The 23,894-nt window shown below is 37.0% G+C and overlaps 1 protein-coding gene across 1 annotated transcript; it reads left to right on the top strand.

The window, feature by feature from the left end:
• The first annotated feature begins 4,171 nt into the window (after nt 1-4,171).
• On the top strand, nt 4,172-18,078 carry LOC117342411 (U2 small nuclear ribonucleoprotein auxiliary factor 35 kDa subunit-related protein 2-like). The gene is made up of 10 exons (XM_033904567.1): nt 4,172-4,289; nt 7,115-7,215; nt 9,440-9,609; nt 10,194-10,289; nt 11,577-11,615; nt 12,582-12,691; nt 13,007-13,116; nt 14,519-14,681; nt 15,106-15,215; nt 15,517-18,078. The coding sequence occupies exons 1-10, from the start codon at nt 4,195-4,197 to the stop codon at nt 16,461-16,463; spliced, it is 1,941 nt and encodes a 646-aa protein (XP_033760458.1). The 5' UTR covers nt 4,172-4,194; the 3' UTR covers nt 16,464-18,078.
• Nucleotides 18,079-23,894: the final 5,816 nt, after the last annotated feature.

The following is a 23,894-nucleotide window of genomic DNA, read 5'->3' on the forward strand; positions in this document are numbered from 1 at the left end:
GAGGTTCCAGGAGCTATGGGTGTGTACCCTACTTCAAAGGGGTTCGTAACTGATGGTTTAACGTTCATTGTAGGGTATAACTTTTGGACATCGAAAATCACTACCGTAGATCTAATGGAAACAAGTGTCTCTAATGCGGACCAATGGTGCGGTAAAATGGCGGCAACTCAACGCGATATCACGATACATATCAACTCGGTACTGAACAGTTAGACATTGCCGCATATTCACAGAAACGTTTAAGTCCATCTCCCAAAGTATACACACGTTTGTCGACGGGTGTTCCAAAAATAATGTCACTTGCATCGGTGCTCATATAGCGGAAGTGCTTTTGTTCATTTTAATTTGCTCTGCCCTTCAAAATACAATACGTGCCTTGTGAGCGGGTGCATTATCATGCAAAAGTCGGACATACTTAAGTCCTGTTTTGGGGCAGCGACTTTTGTAGTAGTTCTTCAACTTTCTCAGAACAACGTTTTTATAGAACTTGCCTGTGACCGTTCTGCCTTTTGACACCGGGATTTGAATATCTGGACCCTTAATAGTGAAAAAAATAGCATACAAAACCTTCTTTACCGTTCGTATTCGTTTGGCAATACTTGGGCGTCTGGCATTTTTAGTGGCCCATATTCGGTTGGCAACCTTCCGCTTTGGTTCAAAATAATACACCCAGGTCTCATCACCAGTGACTATATTATCAAAAGCCTTTTTACTATATTTTGGGTACATTTTGAGAAGTTTTTTTGCCATTGTTACACGCGTCTTCTTTTGCTCATCCGTTAACAAATGGGGTATCCATCTTGCATTTATCTTTCTAACTTTTAGGTGTTTCTTCAAAATTGCATGAACTCTTGCTAACGACAAGTTTGTCATTCGAGCCAATTGTCTTACGGTGAATCGAGCATCAGTTTTGAGGATATTTCGGATTTTTTCTATGTTACCTTTGGTCGTAGTTGTTGCAGGACGACCTGGGTGAGCAGCATCTTTCAGTTGCTGCTGCCCAGCACTAAATTTACCTACCCACCTACAAACAGTCCTGCGAGACATTTGGCCCTCCCCATAAATGTCACACACCTCGCGGTGAATATCTACAGCCTTTATGCCGAGTAATGACCTACCTTTTATATAGGCCCTAATTTCAAGAACATTTTCAGCTCGTTTTCCTGTCATTTTGTGTCTAGTCTAACGAATAGGCTATGAAACGATGTACACTGTACCGAGGCCAGTGAACGTGTGGACGAGATATTTACCTGTGTCACGAGTCAGTGATCACTCAATCGACACGAAGTGGTTTTGTGCATAAATTGCACGATTTCCGCGAAATAAAGCACAGATGACATAATTTATGGAACACCCCTCGTATCAGCTTCAGATTTTCCACCATGTATTGCTGTGGGGATCGCAGCAACATATTGTCAACATAATTATAAACCGAGCTTCATCCATGCTTTCATCTTCTTTTTTTTCTTCGTTAACACTAATACATAAAACCATGCCGGAACACCTAGTCCGGAAAATAGTCACAACTAATATTAAAAACAACATACTAGTATCCGGATCAGTTTGAAAGTAATACATTACAGTCCAATAACATCTTGGAATTTATTCGTGTCGACCAATCACTGCACCTCATATTTCCATAAGTCAAAAGACACTATTAATGGTAACTTGTTAAATCGCGTATCAAATGTTGAAGAACTAACACCTTGGGCATTACTTACCCCTTGCCCAATCACCGGTGGGTCAGGTGCATCCAAACCTCCTGTAGATTTAAGAAACTCCATCATCTGACTTCGTAAAGTAACCAAACTCTCACCTTTCGGTCTTGCTCCCATTTGCGAAAATAACGTGGACACATCCTGTATAGAGATATCCTCTTTTGAAGGTTCCGATCCCGCTTGCGGAAGTTTAAAATAAAATAGCCCAGCAAACAAACACCAAGGTCATCTATGTGTTCTTACCAAACACAGAACAGGTATTTTACCCTTGTTCTCATAGATATACAAACTTACAAACCATATACATGTACGACCAGAGTCTGCAACATCCACCGCCAATAAATTATAGATATTAACACCTGAAATAGAACTATAAAAGAATAGCAGTCGATCGCGGTCAGCCAAAATATTCACGAGTAACTCGTATTGACGTACGGTTTCCCACCCTCCTTCTGACGTATCTGCTATATGTATAAGTTTGTTACGCTGTTTTACCTTGTCAGATAGTACATTCAAAATTTCGCGGGAATGTTCGAGTTTGCCGTTTTCTAGGGCCCAAACCGTCTGAGTAACACTGTCTAAAATGTCACTATTAAACTTGTATTGTATCTTGTTTCCCTCGTACCGCCAATTAAAATCAGAGTCCGTTTTCAACTTTTTCACCTCACTGGCTACGCTGGCCGTAGAACCACGTACTTCATTCCTTAGGGAATATAATTCAGCTTTCTGACTTTTCACTACATTTAAAAGTTCAGCTAACGTACTTGAAATATCACCTTTATCACCATTGGAACTAGACTGACCCTCGCTGTCCATGACGCTGTCGACGAAAAAACATGTGTACTGTCGGAACGATCACCGCTGAATGACCGACTATATACTAATACCTTACCACACGTCCAGCACGTGCACTACGCACCTAAAGCGCCTCCTATCAGAAAGTATGACACATTCTGTCTCTACTCAAACTCTATAATATATGTCACATAAACACAGAAAGATCCACACCGCACATATAACACAGAACATCCCCACAGCGCGACCATATATGCACCCACAACAACACTAAGTTCCACTTATGTAGATGATATATTGAATGAATACGGACAAATTGATGAAGAGGTTATTTGTAATAAATTAAACGACAAAAGAAATTGGATAACTGAGACATGAAAAGTAAAGAAAGCAATACCTAAACAGTGGCTAAACATACCACGGTCGGAAGAATGACGAAAAACAAAAATTAGAAAAGATAAACGTGTTATGGTGTATGTTAATAAAACTATTGGTAGTAAATGCCTAGTCGATTGTACAAATAAGGATTTCTATAGCATTGCTGTAAACAAAAAATTCGAAAAGAGCTACTGCGAACGTATGTGGCAAGAAAAATTTAAGCCGGACTTTGATACGTTAAAAAATTCGTTTAATTTCATCAACAATAAATTGATTGATAAGCGATATAAAGTGTTTAAATGGAAGTTGTTTCATTATATAATACGGTGTAACGATATACTAAAAAGAAGGAAAATTGTAGAAAGTATCTTGTGTAATATTTGTAATGTTATCGAAGATTATACACATTACTGCATAGAATGCAAATATTTAAAGAGGCTTACCCGCAGACGGACCGGTAAACGGCACATCTCCGATCACTAAATAAACTTCAGTACACGTTTCTATGTGACAAAATTAGAGGCTTTCCGACTTTATTTCTTGAAAACAATTACAGAAGATGTATTTAAAAGACGTTTTAAAACTCAACCTGGGGGGGGGGGGGGATGTATGGAATATAACAGCAGATCTTCTTTGTAAATCGCCGCTGCCTTTGAAGTTATCACTGTGCGGCACTGTGCACGTGCTTGTTTCTTTGATGTGTCAATCAAATTAGACTTATTGCGGGTTGCGATTAAATAAATGATATTTAAAAATGTGGTTTTAATATCACTTTTCAGCGTTTTATAAGGAAAATAAAATGAAAAACTCAACAATTCCAAAATCTGTCATGTGTAAAAAAATCTTTTTCTATTAGCCAATTTTTCTGATCTCTCTGCGGGCAAGCCTCTTTAATGAGATATGGGACCTAGCATTAGAGATATTTCGAGAATTTGGTTATTGCATCAATATGAGAAAACTGCAGTATATTATCTATGGGTATACGATTTATGAAAAAAAATTGTAACGATATATACGATGTATAAAGTCTACGTTAGCATGTAAGTGAGCAGAAACGTGAAGTATATAGTTAATGTTATGTCGGTATTTAAATATGAATTACAAATTGTACAGCTAATATACAAGAACAGGGGATAAGAATGCTTAATGCATTTATTCCGGTTTTTTTATTCGTACCAGTATAAGGCCTCTGGTTAGCCAGAGACCTAAAAAGTTTATTATGGTTAACGACGTACCGGGTATTGGTTTGCTGTACAATTGTGTATCGTGACAATGTTAAGCGTCTATGCGATAGAGATAAAGCATGGAGAACGAGGGAGAAGAACATGGCTGTGCGCAGGAGAAAGTCACCATGATTGACGATTGTTGCAGCGAACAATCGAATAGCACCAAAATAAGGTTAATATACATGTGCATATCTGTGTTATCGTTCATCTTGACCGCCATTTATGTGTTTATAAATCTGTTATATCGACCGATTCGATATATAACTTGCATCACATGTCGTTCAGCTGTCGTTTGCTAAGCAGATACACAAACACTCAAAATTAATACAGGTAAAAATTTCTGTCATAATATATTTACAGTTCACAGCACCAGTAATCTACTGCAGAGAAAATGAGGTTGAATAAGAAATGTCCTCAAAAACAGTCTACCGCTAAGCTATTTGGTTTATTTTTATACCAGACGAAAAGTGTTTTGCAACCCTAGCCTGTTAAAGGCTAAATTACTTGAAATTAGTTTGGTAGCTTACATATTTTATTGAAGATATATCTCATTACAAATATTATACGGATAACAGTGGCTTAGCTAGACCTGTTTCTACGCAGAAGTGGTACCGAAGGTACCAACTTATTTTGTTATAGGCCTTTCGAGCACTTTAACTTGTTCTACTGCCCCTTTTCTGGTGTAATGAAATAAAGAACAATTACTAATTGTAATTGGAAACATTTACAGAAGTCCCCCAAGTGATCCCGCAGTCGTACCTCTGTTTTCGCCATCCCTCAAAACCACTTAACACCAATTTTCAACAAAATAGAATAATATTTAAATTTCGACAAATCGGAGCCTAGTAAATGACTACCATTTCGTTAAAATATGAAAGTGAGGTTACAAGAGTGACCGCTGTCCTATGATGTACCTAGATACCAAATTGCAGAAAATCTGACATTATCTGAAGAAGAAGAATATTTTAGCGTAGTTGCATATTGTTAACTTACTATCCATGTGTTTATCATCAGGGACAACTTAAAGGGACATCACGGTAAAAAACATTGTTATTTTCATTGAATGTACATGTTTTGTACCTTTCCAGTTATGTTTCTGTGCTATCCCAACATTCACAGTCGATCCTTATGTCCAGCTTGACCCCTCGATTTAGTTGGGAATCCCCCTCTAAATTTAGCGCGGAAATTATTTTTAAATCATCACATAAATGTTTTGAAATCGAGTCATTTTCATCCATAAACACAAACACATGATAGCTTACAAGTCGAAATATTCCATCTGGGTTTGTTGGATAACGATGTTATACATTGTTTCAAATGTTTTAACATGTTCTGCATATATTTTGGCGTAAATATTCATGTGTATGTATAAGTGTTAACCCTGTGCATATAGTAGTGAAAGACAGTAGCAAAGTACTAGTACTGGTACAGACTATGAATATTGTACCAAGTTTGCGTATAGACATAGCAGCATACATATTCATGGTTCGCTTGTTTGAACTGTTCCCATCTACTGTACTGCTTCCCAGTGTAATTCTAGGATTGTATTTGACCATTTGGCCATTCTTCTCTTTGTTGCTGAAGCTGTTACCGTTTTCAACTGCTGTCGACTCGTGTGGGAGGCCATTTTTGTTTTCAAGGGTTGAAGTTTGTTGTGCCCATGCCTTAATTATATCGTGTATGATGCAAAATTTTCATATCCAGACTGTTGATCAACGAATTATGATTACCTCTTTATAATTAATAATTTATGTTTTTATGTACAGATTTCATTAAAATCAAACTCATCATTCATAAGGATATGCAATAATATGAAAAAAAATGCAAAATAAAAATTGGTTTACGGTGATTTCCCTATTAGTAATTAGCAGTTATCGTTACCTATCGCACTTTGTCTGAGTATTCTGATATTTTCGGATTAGGCTTGAAGCTACTTGCAGCTGGTGCGGGGGCTATGTTCATAACAGGATCCAAACAAATGGTACCTTTACCGCTGTGTCAGAAACACAATAAATCTCTTTGACTAACTTTAAAAAGCTTTCTATCTTTTGGCTAGTACCTGGTGCTTTCTTCATTTTCAAATTATGTCTACATGCTTACTTTCTCAATACTCGGTATTCTAAAAAAGAAAATACAAAAAACAATGACAATTAAAGCATATTTGTTTTTTTTTGAAGGATTTTTTTTTTTTAATTAAGTGTACCCACTTGCGTACCCCCGTATAGGAAGCTACGCTCCTGGATAATTTGTATAAAACATAAGTAGACTTAGAATGATAACACTGAGAAAATTACATATGTGCACATGGGCTGATCAAAATATATCACAAAAACTTCATCCATTCCTCATTTACATCATTAATTGTGTAAACAGGACAATTCAGACAGACTTGATTACTTACAGTTACTCAGATTCCAAAATGTGCTTTGGCAAAGTAAACAAGTATGCAGCTCACAAGTCACCTGCAGTGTCCATCTATACTTTCAATTTAAGAAAATCAGGTCTGCTAGACTTACCAGTTAGATATATAATGGTCTTCAACTCCTCATGGTTCAGATTGATTATCTACCCATATTTTTTTGTTCTTGAAACATGTGACCATTAGTTGATAGAAGTCTTGAAATTAATAAGTATAAAACTGACCAAACATCATATTTATGTCTGTACACCGGCGGTATTTGTCATGGGGGAGATCACATATGTTATTTTTCTAACCTGAATAGAAATACTCGTAAAGACCTCCTTTGGACCAATTTGCATTAGAGCTGCATATTTAAAGCTGTCCAGTCTTTTGGATTTCGATTTTAAAAAGTAAGGAACTTTTTTATGAGAATTTGTGCCTATAATTTCACAATCATGATCAAGAGTCTCGGAAATAAGTAGGATAGGCATTATTTCACAAGATTCCAGTTACAATACCCTATAAGTGATCAACCTATAGAACATCTTGATGGTTCAGGATGGCATGCATGATGTTGGTTTTTTTTTTCTTTTCAGTCATAAACAATGGAGAGGAAGACTAAAGAGAGAGAGACGACGTCAGAAAAGACAAGAACATGCCAGGCAGTCTACAGCAAGTACAGGAACGGAAAGATTAGGTAGGATATTTGAGAAAAGTAAAGCTATCCATATCATTTCATAGCTATAATATGAGTGGTTTGGGTGTTATGCATATTTAGCTCGCCATCATCACATGTTTAGCTGTTCAAATCGCCTTTCTTCAATGGTCGTCCGTCTATCCTTTTGCTCACAAAGACAGAAATTACAGATATTGGTCTCCTGTTGTGAATAATGAATTGTGGGCCAATTGGAACCAATATGGCCGACAGGCAACCATTTTGAATTTGACAGGTTAAAGTTTGTTACTGCTATTTCTCAGAAAGTACTGAATGGATCACATATCTCATGAACCCACTGACACATTTATTTATATTGATGAACAAGATAATTGGGTATTTCTACATAAACTCTATTTGTTTTATTATGTTTTTATTAAAAAATGGACAGAGATGAGAGAAAAGTTCAGTCTAAATCTATCAAACGACTTAGTCTAGTGCAATATTTTTTATGCATCAATTTAATATAACACTACATTTCTTGCAGAAAAATTTATATACTAAGGCTTTTTTTCTGTATGAAATAAAATTGGTTGAAATCAGTCTACCAACGATAATCAATACTGTATGTAACTGTTATGAATTTTCCTATTTCTAAAATGAAATTACCTCAGAACTTTTGTTGTTAATGTTTAAGTATCTTACCATGATTATCTTTGTTTGACTGAAAAATTTTTACTCCTAAAATTGTTGGTACATTTTTAGCTCACCTGGTCCGAAGGACCAAGGTGAGCTTATGCCATACCGTGGCGTCCGTCTGTCGTCCGTCCGTCCGTCAACAATTGACTTCTTCTTCATAACTGCTGATCAGAATTTGATCAAATTTGGTCAGAAGCATCCCTATGGGTAGGGGACTCAAAATTGTACAAATGATGGGGCTGGCCCCCCCCCAGGGGCCTGAGGGGCGGGGCCAAAAGGGGTCAATTTGGCTATATTGATATAAACGATTTCTTCTCTGAAACCGAGCAATGGATATCGCTCATAATTGCCTGGTAGCATCACTATGTGGTGAGGATTAAGAATTGTACAAATGATGGGGCTGGCCCCCCAGGGGTCTGAGGGGCGGGGCCAAAAGGGGTCAATTTGGCTATATTGATATAAACGACTTCTTCTCTGAAACTGAGCAATGGATATCGCTCATATTTGCCCGGTAGCATCACTATGGGATGAGGATTCAAAATTGTACAAATGATGGGGCTGGCCCCCCAGGGGCCTGAGGGGCGGGGCCAAATATGGTCAATTTGGCTATATTGTTATAAACGACTTCTGCTCTGAAACCAAGCATTGGATATAGCTCATATTTGCCTGGTATCATCACTACGGGGTGGGGATTCAAAATTGTACAAATGATGGGGCTGTTCCCCAGGGGCCTGAGGGGCGGGGCCAAAAGGGGTCAATTTGGCTATATTGATATAAACGACTTCTGCTCTGAAACCGAGCAATGGATATCGCTCATAATTGCCTGGTAGCATCCCTATGGGGTGGGGATTCAAAATTGTACAAATTGTGGGGCTGACCCCCAAGGGGCCTGAGGGGCGGGGCCAAAAGGGGTCAATTTGTTTAAACAACTTCTTCTCTGAAACTATGCAATGGATATTACTCACATTAGTATGGTAGCATGGTTATGGGGTGGGGATTCAAAATTGTACAAATGTTTGGGTTGACCCAGGCCGCCAGGGGGCTGAGGGTTGGGGCCAAGAGGGGTCTATTTGGCTAAATTGATTTAAACAAATTATTCTCTGAAACTTAGCAATTGTTAGACTGGTAGCATCCTATAGGGGTAGGGATTCAAAATTGTATAAAGGAAGGAGCTGACCCCCCAGGGGGCAGAGGGCAGGGTCAAAAGGGGTCAATTAGTCTTAGCAAGATCTTCTCTGAAACTAAGTAGTATGGATATCACTCACATTTGTGTGGTAGCATCCCTATGTGGTCGCGCCAAAAGTCAATTTCATTTCAAGGATTAATGCACTTTTTGGCATTTTTAGCATTAAAATAAAACCAATGTACATGTACCCATATAAAATGCTTATGATATATATTGACATAGCAATACCAGCGACAAATATACTGAAGCATCATTCTTGTTTCATATCTCATGAAACCAGGTGAGCGATACAGGCCCTCTGGGCCTCTTGTTTTCTGTTGATCATTTAAATATTTCTTGACAGTATTATGAGTAAAATCAATCCCTGTCTTTGGTTGTCAGAAATTGAAATTGTGGATGAAGAGTTTGACAGACTGAAGCAACAAAGAGATGAAGCTGAGAGAGCATACCTCCATTCGCAATGGCTCGAGCGAGAGAAACAAGCACAGCAGCAATGGAAGAGAAAGAAGGAAAGAGAAATAGTGGAAAAACAGAAGCGAGAGGAACAAGAAGTGAGTGACAGATTTAAGTTTATTTTATGGTCTAAAAGGAAATTATTATTGGCAGTTATTACTAATTTAAGACAAGAGATATCTCGAAGAAAAGGTGGCCGGCAAAGTTGACATTATTGTACGTTTTGAAATTTCTTAAATACAAGACTGTACATGTATATACAAATGTATATATTTTTTTTTGACAGAATTGAACAATCAACTGGCTCGAGATAATAAAGCTGTTTCATTTTGTCTAAAATGAAGTTTTAAACATAAACAGGGAATGACCAATTGTTAAAATTACTGCATTTATTTAGAAACTGTAAAATGTAGATTTGGCACAGAACAGAACATGTCTGACCTCATTATTGGAAACAAAAAAGTTCTGATCAATCATAAAATTTGCAAACTGATCTTATACAGCTTTGCGAAAAAAAATCCTTATCTACATTTATTGGAGAAATATAAACAAAAACAACACCATCAATGCTCTATAAACTAAAGGATAAAATCACTCCAATTCATAACAAATTAACATCCCAGCATATAGTATTAATATTCAAATCAACACCGGGTAAAATTTTGTTTCTTTCTAATTTCAGAAAAAGATCAAGGAAGAATGGGAAGAACAACAGAGAAAGGAAAAAGAAGAACAAGAAAAGAAAGACCAGAAGGATAAAGAAAAGAAGTCTCGCCAGGTGAAAGAAGCGATGTACACAGGATATCCTAAAATTACAATGTATTACATAGTAGACATCAATCCTAAAATTACAATGTATTACATAGTAGACATCAATCCTAAAGTTACAATGTATTACATAGTAGACATCAATCCTAAAATTACAATGTATTACATAGTAGATATCAATCCTAAAGTTACAATGTATTACATAGTAGACATCAATCCTAAAATTACAGTGTATTACATAGTAGACATCAGAGGTCTGTTGAAAAATGTCGTGATATTATGGTATATTCAGAGATGAAAAACTTCAGCCAATTGGCTGATTTCAGCCTTTTTAGCTCCCAAAAAATGGCCAGTTCCACATATAGTTTCCATTAAAGAAATAATTTTCAGCCTTTCTTATATTAAGATTTTCCATTTTTATTCCTGTATATTACTAGAGTAAATGTCAGTGGTCTGCTGAGAAATACTTTTTATTTTTTGATATATTGAATATTTTTAATTACAATGCACAAAAATTTAGTTGGCCTAGGATGGTTTGGTATCCGAGTACTTGGCGTGTTTTGCTAGTTAAGATGGCTTAAATGCTACATTAAAGACACATTATGAAATAAAAGGTTATTACATGTACATGCCTAAAAGGTGTTTGATTAAGGCTAAGATTTTGAAGTAATTATTTCTGCATTATACATTGAAAATGTTGATAAAAATTCCTTGACCAAGACACTACATTATGGCGACGAATTGGAATGGCAGGAAGATGTGTTTGATAGAATGTATCTTTTGTGGATTGGAATCAATATGTGACAGATTTCTGTACTTATTTGATAGTAATACTTTGACTTTTAATGGTGCCAGTAGTGAATATCTTATAAACCATTTTTATTGTTCCCAGATAAATGTTGGGAACACATTTGAATATCAGTGTAACTTTTATCAGACCTAACATGTTATGGACACGTGTGTGATATGTGAACTTTAGTGAACAAGAACAATAACTCAATAATTTCCTTTGATTGTTTTGTGTGACATTTTTGCGCTTATTGATATCGGATATTAATTACATGTGTATTTATCATTTGAATGGGGAAATATAATGCAATTTTGAAGTTCAAATAGCATCATGTTCCCAAAATCCTTAAAGATACAGTAGGAAATTAATTTAGAATCATATTTCAGTATGTGACCCAAGGTTTATATCAATGAATATGGTACATTTGTTTTGACATGAACTTAACTACAGATGTCAGACTTTTCAGCCCTGATCCTGCTTTGTCATCAACATGCTGCTGTTTTGTAGGAGGATCTTCTTCGTCAGGCTACAGCCAATGAAAATAAGGTATGTACACTGCTCCATCAGTCTCTAGCCAATGAAAATAAGGTATGTACACTGCTCCATCAGTCTCTAGCCAATGAAAATAAGGTATGTACACTGGTCCATCAGTCTCTAGCCAATGAAAATAAGGTATGTATACTGCTTCGTCAGTCTCTAGCCAATGAAAATAAGGTATGTATACTGCTTCGTCAGTCTCTAGCCAATGAAAATAAGGTATGTATACTGCTTCGTCAGTCTATATCAAATGAAAATAGGGTACATGTATGTACTGTATACTGCTTTGTGAGTCAACAGCCATTGAAAATAAGGTACATATATGTACACTTTATCATCAGATTCATTTCATTAAGAAGTAATTATAAATAATAAATGCATCATGTGTATACAAAATCACAAAAAGGGGGATACGGCAAGAAAGAACCGAGGTCAAACGGCCTGAGGCCGGTAGATTTAGTCTATGGGCTACTCAATAATGGTGACTACTAGCCCAGTTTTCAAGTGCATAATTTTTCATAATACATGTAATTGAGATCGGCTTTGTCAGGAGAAGACTGATTATGGTAAGGAGGGGGGATGAGATTAGCTTTCTTGTTTGTTAATTCAAGAGAAGAATTAACATGGTAGGGACGAGGTGGGAGGGGGGGACAGTCAATCTGTTTTTTTCCTCAGGGTAACTTTCAGACAGGGAATGGCTACACTGGACATATGTGATATCTATTTCATATGGTTTCATTTTGTGTAGTAGCATACTTTCTTTACCTTTATAAGTGTTTATCCAAAAACAGTTGATAGCTTAACCAGAAGTCCATTACTGGTGTGAGCCAATACTGTGGGCCAGGTAATCTTTGGACATTCAAATATTACTCAATAGAAGTAGGTCACTGTGACCTATATGCAAACAGTAGAAGAAATATCTAGGTCACATTTGGTTCCGGTATGTTTTGATAATCATGTTGTTTGCTGCTTCAGGATGGAGATGACCAGCCATGGCATAACCCCATTGTCCGAGTTGTCCAGGGGAAGGAGAGAGACAAGTGTCCATTTTTTGCTAAAACAGCAGCATGCCGGTTTGGTGACAGGTAAAAAAATTGATAAAATATACCATAATAAAAATACCAACCCAGGGGCTGAGGGACAGGTACCAATACTGAGAAACAGCAGCCATCTTGGACTGTAGAAGTTGAAGTTTTATTATCGCTTTTTCTAAAACAGTTCTTTGTCTGATTTAATATGTAAAGACGATTAAGAGGAAAGATTAGGAAAGTAGAGAAAAGATCTGGCTTTAGCAGACTGAATAAAGATCTTTCAATAGTGGAAGCCACAGTCCCTCTGGGATGTCTTGTGTATATTTTGTATTATGTTGTAAGTTGACATAAAATGTTCACATTGGCCAGGTGTTCACGTACACATCCCCAGACTGAGAGCAGCACCACTCTGTTGTTTCGCGGCATGTACAGTCACTTTGAGCTGGAGCAGGGCCTGATGGGCGAGGAATATGATACAGGTAACCTAATCAATCAATTTCTTCATACAAGAAATATATCCTGTTCATTAAATTCAAATTTCATTGATGACTGGGTCACATAGATCAATTATTCAAGGTAGAATTTTAAAGAAACATATATGTTTTTCTTTCTCATACAAAGATAGATATTTGTCCTGAATAAAACATTTGAAGTTAAGTTGTTAATAAAAGTTATTTTGGACCTAGGGTTAACTAGTTCACTTGATCATGAAGTGGGTATCCCACAGCTGTCCATCCACACTTTCCTTAGCTTAGACTCTCTCAGAACCTGGAGTGAATCCATAAACTTTCACATGATGAAACACTGTTGTGACCTATGTAAAAAGATATTTAACCAACGTCGAGGTCACCTTTCAAAAATAGAATGAGAGATATACTTTAAATTATGTGCCATACAGTGAAAAACACAGCACCTTACATGGCCTTGCTTGCCCCTATATTTCACCATGTTATTTTAAGATTGTCCTTTATTATAACCCCCACTTAGTAAGTATGGGTGCACTGTAATCACTTTGGCTCTCTGTGTGTGTGTCCATCGGTCCCTCCATAATCCATGCCAAGCTTGTACAGGGTACAATCTATTTCATGGACAGCTTTGGTTTGTATTCACCATAATATCTAAACATCATGTTCTACACCTGTTTAAATTTTGGTGATCATCGATCAAGGTTAAAGGTCAAAGGTCACACTTGACTCTTTTGAGATATCAAGCTTGTGTACAAAATATTTTGTGTTTCCATGAACAGATTCAGTTACTATTTACACCATAACATACTGAGATCAGATTTTACACCTGACCTGATATTGGTGGTCATAGGTCAAGGTTAGGAATCAAGAGAGAAACTTCTCCAGTTTTAGAATAAAAAGCTTCTGTACAAGATATCATATAACACTTTTATAAACAGATTTTATTTGTTAATTGAGGCGAGTCCCTGCTCATTTTGCTTTAATTTTCAAAATACTACTGCTTACTCAGTTTGGTAAGAAAACATGTTACCAGGATAAGAATTTCCACACGATTTAAGAAAACATGTTACCAGGATAAGAATTTCCACACGATTTTAATTTTGTAAAGTTCATTATTAGTTTGGTAATCCATTCTTTATCTAGAAACATTGTTTTGAGGCAATGATGAATATTTTTGGGGAAATGATGTCACACTTTTCAACTAAGGTATACCTTTAAAGGAGATTTATTAGAAATCACAATGCGTGTCTTTGGGAAAGGCATTGTCAGATATGATGAGGGAAGGAACTATTATAGAAAATTATACAACTATATATGTATGTATATCTGTATGTAGTTGTGGTACATTTAGATAGTATTAATCTTGGTATGATTGATGGTTGATGATCATGAGTGTTTTCCAATATATCCTCAGATCTAATTCTTGAATATGATGATTCTGAACTCTACCAAAACTTCCGTGAGTTTTATGAAGACATTGTCCCAGAATTCAAAGATATTGGTCAAGTGGTTCAGGTGAAAGTTTGCTGTAACTATGAGCCCCATCTCCGTGGAAATGTCTACATCCAGTACAGAAGGTATGCTGTCACACTGTAGTGTACTATATATTTATTCTCGCTGAAAGGCTAAACTCATGTATTGATTTAAGTACTTTTGTTGGCATAGATTTTCTTAGTAGCTTCATCAATTCTTCTTCACAATCTTCCCAAAAGCTCTGACTAGACAGTAAAACAGTATGCTGCTTAATCTTGAAATTATCAACATTACAAGAACTGCTACTAATATATATTTAAAACAAAATACATTGATATGTATAGCCTGAACATCATTAAAGAACCAAGGACTTGTGTTGTTTCTTCCTACATTCAATGTCAAGCAAATTAGACAGATTTTGGGTTGTCGGGTGTCAAAATCTGTATACATTTGATCAACATAATTGTCATGTACTGCCAATGCATAATTAACATGTTTGAAATTACAAAATGAATTATTATCTTACAGAGAAGATGATGCTGCCTCAGCCTTTGTACAGTTCAATGGTAGATTTTATGGTGGAAAGCAGCTGTCCTGTGAATATGTCACTATCGTGAACTGGAAATCAGCTATTTGTGGTAAATAAGGAATAGAGAAGTTCTAACAGACTGAACAAAATGTTGCTTTTCATTTCTAGTATTAAGCATTTTTACCAGAACTGAATTATTGATCTGTAATTTTGTTAATGTGATTTTATTTTGCCATTTGGGTCAAAAGTCTCATTTCAAGAATCTATAAGAAAACTTTACCAGTTTAACTTAAAGTGAATGTAAAGACATTTTTTTATATATATATTTCAATATCTTATACAGTATACTTCCAGCACTTGGTCCTGTATGCTGACAATGTGTTTTATTCAAGGATTTTGTATTTCAACAGGTTTGTTTGGCAGTGGACGATGCCCCAAAGGGAGAAACTGTAACTTCCTGCATGTGTTCAAGAATCCTGGCAATGAATTTTGGGAAGCAGATCGTTATGACAGATATAAACAAAGAAACTCACAAAGTACAAACAGAGAATGGTCTGAGAGGTCATCAAGTAGAAGGCAAAGAAATAGGTCAAGAGAGAGAAGAAGAAGCAGGTCAAGAGAAAGAAGGAGAAGCAAATCAAGGTCAAGAGAAAGGAGGAGAAGCAGATCAAGGTCCAGAGAAAGAAGGAGAAGTAGATCAAGGTCCAGAGAAAGAAGGAGAAGCAGGTCACCTAATGGTGGAAGGTCAAATAGGTCAAGATCATCATCAAAAGACAAACTTAATGAATCAAACAGAAAGAAAAGGTCAAGAAATCACTATTCCAGGTCGAGATCCAGGAGCAAAACTAGAGACAGATTGAAATCCAGAGAGAAAAGGTCTGCTTCAAGGTCATTGTCCAGAGGTCGATCAAGGTCACCAAGGATGAGAAAGAAACGTTCTGATTCAAGGTCACACTCCAGAGGTCGATCACATTCACTGAAGTCAAAGTTGAGCAAGAAACGGTCTTTCTCAAGGTCCCTGTCTAGAGGTCGAACAAGGTCTCCATTGAAGTCTAAGTATCAAAATGAAAGAAAAGATTCCAAGGTAGAGGACATTTGTACTATAACGGACGATATTGCTCAGAGTGAAAATCAATTAGTGTCAAAATTTGAAGAAAATGTTGAAAGACTTGAAAACAACAGAAATGAACAAAGTTTAGAAACAGAAGTAAGAAACGACTTACAGGAAAACAGCAATAGTTCAGATTCTGAGAAATCAACTCAAAATCGTCATCACAAAGACAAAAAACATAAACATAAGAAGAAACATAAACATAAAAAACATAAAGTCACATTAGAATGGATAGAGGCTTCTTGAATTAACCATATCATCTGTCAGTTTTTCACAGTAGATTTATTGCTGTAACACCTCTCACAACCAATATTTTGTTTACTCTTTTTGTTAAAAAATGTATTTTTGTGTCTACCATGTTTTTTGGGTCATCTTCAAAGAAGGACTATTAAAATCGAGATTCCTCGTCTATATAACAACCTTAGTAAAACTATTTTGAAAAAATAAAAAAACGATCCTTCCTACTCTAATTTTTTCTGGCATGTTGGTGGACACACACATTATTTTTTTAGGCCTTACTGTTGCATACTTCTCGAAGTTACAAAGAGTTTTTTCCCGAAATACGGATCATTCGTTATTGTCTATCTCATGATTATAAAAACATTCAGTTTACCCCCAATGCTTATCCAATCGGGATTCAAACGTTTTGATTGTTGATGACGTAACGACAGCATTAGGAAGAGAGTTCCAATGGTTAACAACCTGCTCACTGAAAGAATATTTTCTCAAATTTAGTCTATTTCTTCTTTTTAGTAGTGGCAGACTATGTCCTCTTGTTATCTTATTATTGTTTGGAATTAACAAACCAGCAGTGACAGCTTTATCGTATCCTCCATTTGTTAGTTTGTATACTTGGAGATCACTTATGTTCAAAATTTCAAACCAAGAAAAGTACTATTAAAGACCATATTTTGACAATGAAATGCATATTTAGAGCTGCTTTGTCTTCTTGAATTTCAAAATTCTGAATAATTTCTTACTGGTACAGCTTGTCTTAATTTACAGTCAAAAATTGAGGCTCTCGCCCAAATAGGAAAGGTTGGCAAGTGTGAAAAAGTGATGATATTTACCACAAAGTATGGAGAGTTGATCAAGCAGAGCTACCAACATCTTGATAATTTTATTGAATATTACTGTAACAAAGTTAGGATGGTATACTACATGATTTTCTGTTCATCTGTTGCTATACAGGGTTATGTCTGGACAACTTGTGAAGTTCTGTGGGTGTACATGTAGTCGCCACATACTGAAGTTTAGTACCTTGGTCTTCTTTTTTTTTTTATCTGCTTAATACTCTTATGGCAGTTTTGTCCCTTTTAGTTTTAATAGTAAACTGAACGTTGTCTTAACAAAACTTCAAGGACTTTTTGACTAAACTTTGTGGAATATCATTTTGAGAGAATTGGGGTGGATTTGGGAGGAAGGTATAAACGAGGCTTTTGCTCGCAATTAAAGATATGAGCTATAGTACCATTACTGTGAAAAAAAGCTAAATAGGGTTTATAGGTTCATAAGTTATAATTGATTATTATTGATATGAAAAAAATGTAATCTTTCAGAAATATCTTGTTGTAAACCAACTCCAAATTATTGTTTATTAAAAGTATGTGTTGTGAAGAGCTCATTTCGAAAGGGAGAAGCCTGTTTAGGGTTAGGTAGCACATTCCTATAATGGTATTATCCGTCCTATCAACTATAGTATACTGATGGTGGATAAGGTTTTAAAGCAAATGCTCTGTGATGACTCCTTTACGCATTGCTGGACTTTTTGGTTCCCACTTGGAACTCTCTAGACTAGAAGTCATACTTTGCCAATTAAATAATGTATTAAAGTCAGTGGACCAAAACTTCTGAAATTTGACTTTTGTTCTAGTGATTATTTCCTCCCCGTCCCTCTGTCAGTCCGTCCGCTCAGTTTTCCGCTTTTTTCTCAGCCATGCTTCAAGGTATAGTGGTGAAAGCTAGTATGTAACTTCAGTATGAGTACCTACAGATCAAGTTTGTGTTCCAGGCTTTTTGTGTTAAGGTCAAGGTCACTGTTACTATTCTTAGCAGGGGCCTGCAGGGGACATGTGTTGCTTTAGCAATATCCACCATTCATGTTAGTGCAAAGGACCGGTGAGGTTATGTCATGGTGCAGTGTCCTTCATCTGTCCGTTGCCTTCTATTAATCTTTTCTAAAAATTGCTACTTGTCGGGAATGTCTTATCAGATTTTGGCCAAACTTGGTCAGAAACTTCTTTTGGAAAAATGTAACCGATTTTGTATAAATGAACACTCTGACCCCTAGGGGCTTAAGGGCTGGTCATATATGGGAAATATAGGAGGTTCTTAACAATCCTAAGGTGAAGAATTCTCTCTCCACTTAACCCATTCGCATAGAATTCTTTCTCCTCTGAACCCCTCCCTGTAGAATTATCTCTCCTCTTAACTCCTCCCTGAGAATCATCTCTCCTCTTAACCCTTCGCATAGAATTCTTTCTCCTCTGAACCCCTCCCTGTAGAATTCTTTTTCCTCTGAACCCCTCCCTGTAGAATTATCTCTCCTCTTAACTCCTCCCTGAGAATTATCTCTCCTCTTAACTCCTCCCTGAGAATTATCTCTCCTCTTAACTCCTCCCTGAGAATTATCTCTCCTCTTAACTCCTCCCCGGAGAATTATCTCGCCTCTGAACCCCTCCCCGTAGAATTATCTCTCCTCTTAACTCCTCCCTGAGAATTATCTCTCCTCTTAACTCCTCCCTGAGAATTATCTCTCCTCTTAACTCCTCCCTGAAAATTATCTCTCCTCTGAACCCCTCCCGGTAGAATTATCTTGCCTCTGAACCCCTACCTGTAGAATAATCTCTCTGAACCCCTCCCCATAGAATTATCTTTCCTCTGAACCCCTTCCTGTAGAATTCTCTCTCCTCTGAACCCATTCTCTCTCCATGAAGACCCTCCACAATACAATACCCATGTGGTCTTTGGTCTATCTGACAGAGATCCGATCAATAATGCTATTATTTTGTATTAAATGGTGGGTCTGGCTCCCAGTGGCAGCAAATTTGGAAAGTATAGCAAATTGCAAATCAATATGGCCCCCTTGACCTCTTGTATACTTATGACCCACCATCATCAGATGTTAGGCTATTTAAATCACCCTTCATCCATAGTCCATGGTCTGTCTATCTAGAAATTATTCCTTGGTATTGCTATTTCCTCAGAGAAATATGAGAAAAATCTTTCTCAAACTAAAGCAGACTAAGTAGATTTTCCTTAGTTACTAGTTTTGCCTATTAAAATTCAAGTCTGATTGGGGACAAAAAATGGCAAACAGGCAGCCACCATGGCTTTTAGTGGTTTTATATTGTTTTTGTTATTTCTTGCAGGTTTTTTCTCGAACTTAGAGATTATCTCATAATCCAACAGGACAAAATGAAACTTCATATGGTGTCAGTGATGTGCTGATACTCAATAAGTGTTTAGTTGTTCATTTCATCAAACTTTAATCAATCCTTTATCAAAGTATGGTACCTCTTGATAATTGAGAATAAGATTTTTAGCCCATCATATGACAGTCCATTTAAATAATTCTTGTCATCACTATTTCAAGAGAAGTACTGAATTTCCTAAACTTAACATGTATGTTCCCCATGGTCCCTAGTTACAAGTACATTGTGTAGGTTCCCCATGATCCCTAGTTACAAGTAGGTTCCCCTTGGTTACTACTTGTGCCTGTTCAATTTTGAGTCTGAATAGGAAAACAAAGTGTCCAAGAGTTGGCCATCTTTGATTTCAATAGTTGAAAGTTTCATTGCTATTTCTGAAGAGTACTGGAGGGATATTTCTCCAGCTTTCTGTAGGATTTCCTTGGTCCCTTGTAGTGCTCATTCAATTTTGAGTATTATCCGGAAAACAACATGGCTGAAAGGAGGTTATATTCTTTTGAACAGAAGAATTGTTGCTATCATCATACTATTTCTTGAGAAGTACTGGTAGAATAATTCTGTAGGTTCCAGTTTGTCCATAGTTGTACCCATTCAATTTTCGTTCGGATCTGGAAATCAAAATGCCGGCAGGCGGCCATCTTGAATTTTGACAGTGGAAATTTGTTGTCACGTCACTATATCTCAGAAAGCTCTTATATCTCTTTTACAATTCATGAGTAGATTGTACATGCCATCACATGGTTAAGAGGAAGAGGGAAAGTAGAGAAAGGATCAGTCTCCAATAAGACTGACCAAGATCCATCTGAGATTTCTTGTTAAATATTTATCACATACATGTATGACCCCTGTGACCTTGGAAATACGTCAAGGTGGTTTATGAAACAAATTTGGTATCCCATAACCCAGGATGCTACCAGAGACCTATATACTAGTATATAGGTTTCTGATGCTACGTACTGGCTCATAGTCACGTCTCGGGACTTTCTGGTTATTGAGAAGAACTCTGTCGTGTACCCGTTAAGGAATGGTCTTTTCAAGATGGCGGACCATCATGATCACAGAAGATAGTGGTGCACTTTAAGCTAAAAAGTTAGGACTCGAAGTGAAGCTAATGGTCTAAAGAAAACGTGGACTTTGTACGAATTCCAAAGTCACTGTTCACATATATGTATTGTAATATCAAATACAGGTACATATACACACTATATGGACCGTGGACTGGGGATTCGTCCCTGTGCTGAAGACAAGGCTGAGGAAACTGAAAAGGTTGGAAAGCTATATTAAGATTCAGGTTGGGGAGTTTCAGAAAGATCAGTTGGGAAAATATAGTTATCCGTACAAACAAAGTTCACGACGGACGGATCACGCCATACTATAACACCCGTAAAATTTAGGTCTAATGTTGCACTTGACCACTTCTGAAATGACAAAAAGGTTTGTGTACAAGTCACCTGATGAACCCCGCAATTTCATTCACCATGGATTTATAATATCAAAATTATGTATATACATTTTGTATATTTGCAGCATATCCGTGGTAATCATTGTAACACTCGGGTTAAGATTATTTCAACAATGTTAGAGGATAACACGGCGAGAAACTTACGACGGGCGTCGGTCGGTTGGCGTCAGTCAGGGACATTTAGCTAGCTGAAGTAAGGTTAAGTTCAGGTTTAGACAGACACGTCGCGGGCCCTCCGTGCCGATTTATGTAGTGAACTAGGAAATAGACAAGTTTTATATGTTATGTGTTCAAAGTTACCTAGAGTAGTTAAAGCTGTACGCTATAGTCAGCCAAATCTATGCGAGTTGCTTCCCTTAGATTAGTTGTTAATTAACCCGTTTTAGGTTTACACTCTTCATTCTATATCAAGGTAAAATATAACCAAACGATAGAACCTGAAAGGCAGTCGTTATTAGGTAGCACACGGTCCGTGGGACCAGTGGTCAGTGCCTAGGGCTATATATGGAAATGACGAGATAGGGGTTTAGATACGCCCATATTTCGGGTTAAAGGTCAGGATTGGTCAATTGACCACATCCTCAATTCATACATATTAATTAACCCTTAGGGGATATAAAAAGACTTGCGCGTTTTGCATAAGGAGTTCTCCAGCAGCTTTCAGTCTAAACGGACTTAGTGCCGTTTGGATGTACATATTTAGGATGTGAGGACTTAGTTTTTGTTTAAATGTGTGTGAACTGTTAAGTGTGAATGCGCCGGCGATAGTGTGGAAGATGGATGAAACTTCATTGGATTGTATTGTACCTTCGGGATTTTCCTGTGGATTAATAAATATAAGTAAACTTTATATCCAGTGTTGAATTATGTTTATCACACCACAACCATCCCAAAAAAAGAACTTTCACGTCCCGTGTTCATGGAGAGCGGACGTTACAATTGGTGGCAGCAGCGGTGGGATGGTTTTAAAATGTGGTTGTGATAAACTGTAACTAACACTATGGATGTTTGAATTCTACGAAAAACTGATGTCTTTCGTTCGACGGAGTTTGGTACGATTGGATTCATACAACTCGTCAAATCCTGTAGTGCTATCGAGAGCACGAAAACTGTGTGTTTTAAGTCCGTTACTCTTAATTTACAAAGGAACGGCATATATTCGGAAACTTTGTTCGGAAATGGATTTTAACCCTGGAAGTGCTTGCCTCGAGCTTGTGGATTTATCTCCGCTACCCACATCATATAGTTGTTTGTTTCACAAAGAAATGTTGAGTAATGGAACGCTTTGACTGTGTGTTTAGCAGTTGTGTTCTTTATTATATTGAAGTTATATTGAGAAATCTATTTACTCGGGATATGATGCAGGACATAGGTCAAGGAGTTTCGGAGGATATTTACCATCGGGAAGCTGAGGATTTTTCTAGTGGTTTCCGAGTTACTATGGAAGTTAACTCATTGTGTTTTCTCGCGTTAATAGTGCCTAACGGAGAAGTATTTAGGAAATTAAAAGTGAATATTTTCGCTACTTGGAAGTTAAAATCCGACAATTTTCCGGGATTATATACAGGATATATACAGGACATGTATAGGAAATTTTATCCAATGAACCGTGAGTACATTTAAAAATCATCGAAATATTGTCGAATAACGCTTATAACAGCTGTGACGGTGTCAAAGAACTTTTGAATTGCTAAATAAAATGATTAAGCATTTTAGACACATGTTTTTGACCATTTAGGAAACTATGATCGTTCATAGATTGTGACGACTCTCAGAATAAGTAGTAAAATGAGCAGGAACTTGATCAGTGTATCGTGTGTCAGTCCTAGATTCGGGAAGGCTCAAATCAGGGAATAACCAAAGTCAAGTATCGCCAATTTCTGGACCTAAGACAGTAAGGTTGATGGGGTCGACCATACGGGGAAAGCGAACGGTGGTGCTAAAACAGACATTGGGAGAAAGTGGAAAAGTTTAAAATCTTCCGCGCAAAGTCGCAGACAGGAAGATGTGAAAGCTAAATTCGTGATGTTCGAAGCAACGCGAATAGGAAGTTGATAGCAAAATAGCCGTTAACTTAATTGGAAATTAGACTCTGGGGCCAGGAGTAATTCCATGATGGAAACATCTTTTGGCGTATCATCGAATACAATGTAACACCAGAAGAACGGCCTGTGTTAGTACCGTTTCGCACGCGATTTGAAACTACTTATGTCATGGAGAAATGTGCATTATTCAGAAATTGTGAAAATGTGGAATTGAAGAGACAAGTTTTAGCTCGTGGTTTTGGTAAAGAAAATGAAGAATTCCTGGAGAATATGTGTTAACATAGCAGATGATGTGTATCCTACACGTATTTGGTCGTATAGATGATATTTGGTCGCATTCAGTGGAGCTGTGGTTTAATTCGCTGGTATTTGTTAATTTGACTCTTTTCATCGATGTCAGATTGAGCCAAGTCCGCGTTCGTTACGTCTCAGCTAGTGAGGATGATATTTGTACATGTAGATGATTTTGGACTTTGAATAGTGCCAATCATGTGTTCCAGGATGGAGTAGGCGCTAAGTGGAACGCTAGTGCATATAATACTATATACATATATACGTAGTGCTTCATCTGGACAATAATTGTGTACGCGAAGGATTTTAAACAGTTTTGGTATAGTTTGACCGCTGTTTGGTAGCCTTGATATCGCGCGAAATTTAAGGCGAATAATGCAACTTCTTGTACAATGAAGTTTAGATCCTAGGACAGGTGGTTTCTCAGGATAGCATTGGAAATCCTTCG

Source organism: Pecten maximus, chromosome 14 (assembly GCF_902652985.1).
Source record: "Pecten maximus chromosome 14, xPecMax1.1, whole genome shotgun sequence".
Classification (NCBI taxonomy): domain Eukaryota; kingdom Metazoa; phylum Mollusca; class Bivalvia; order Pectinida; family Pectinidae; genus Pecten; species Pecten maximus.

Coding starts and splice junctions, on each gene's coding strand:
- LOC117342411 (XM_033904567.1), top strand. CDS start 4,195: ATGGAGAACGAGGGAGAAGAACATGGCTGTGCGCAGGAGAAAGTCACC. Junction 10,290..11,576: donor AAGAAAAGAAGTCTCGCCAG/GTGAAAGAAGCG, acceptor GCTGTTTTGTAG/GAGGATCTTCTTCGTCAGGC. Junction 14,682..15,105: donor GTCTACATCCAGTACAGAAG/GTATGCTGTCAC, acceptor ATTATCTTACAG/AGAAGATGATGCTGCCTCAG.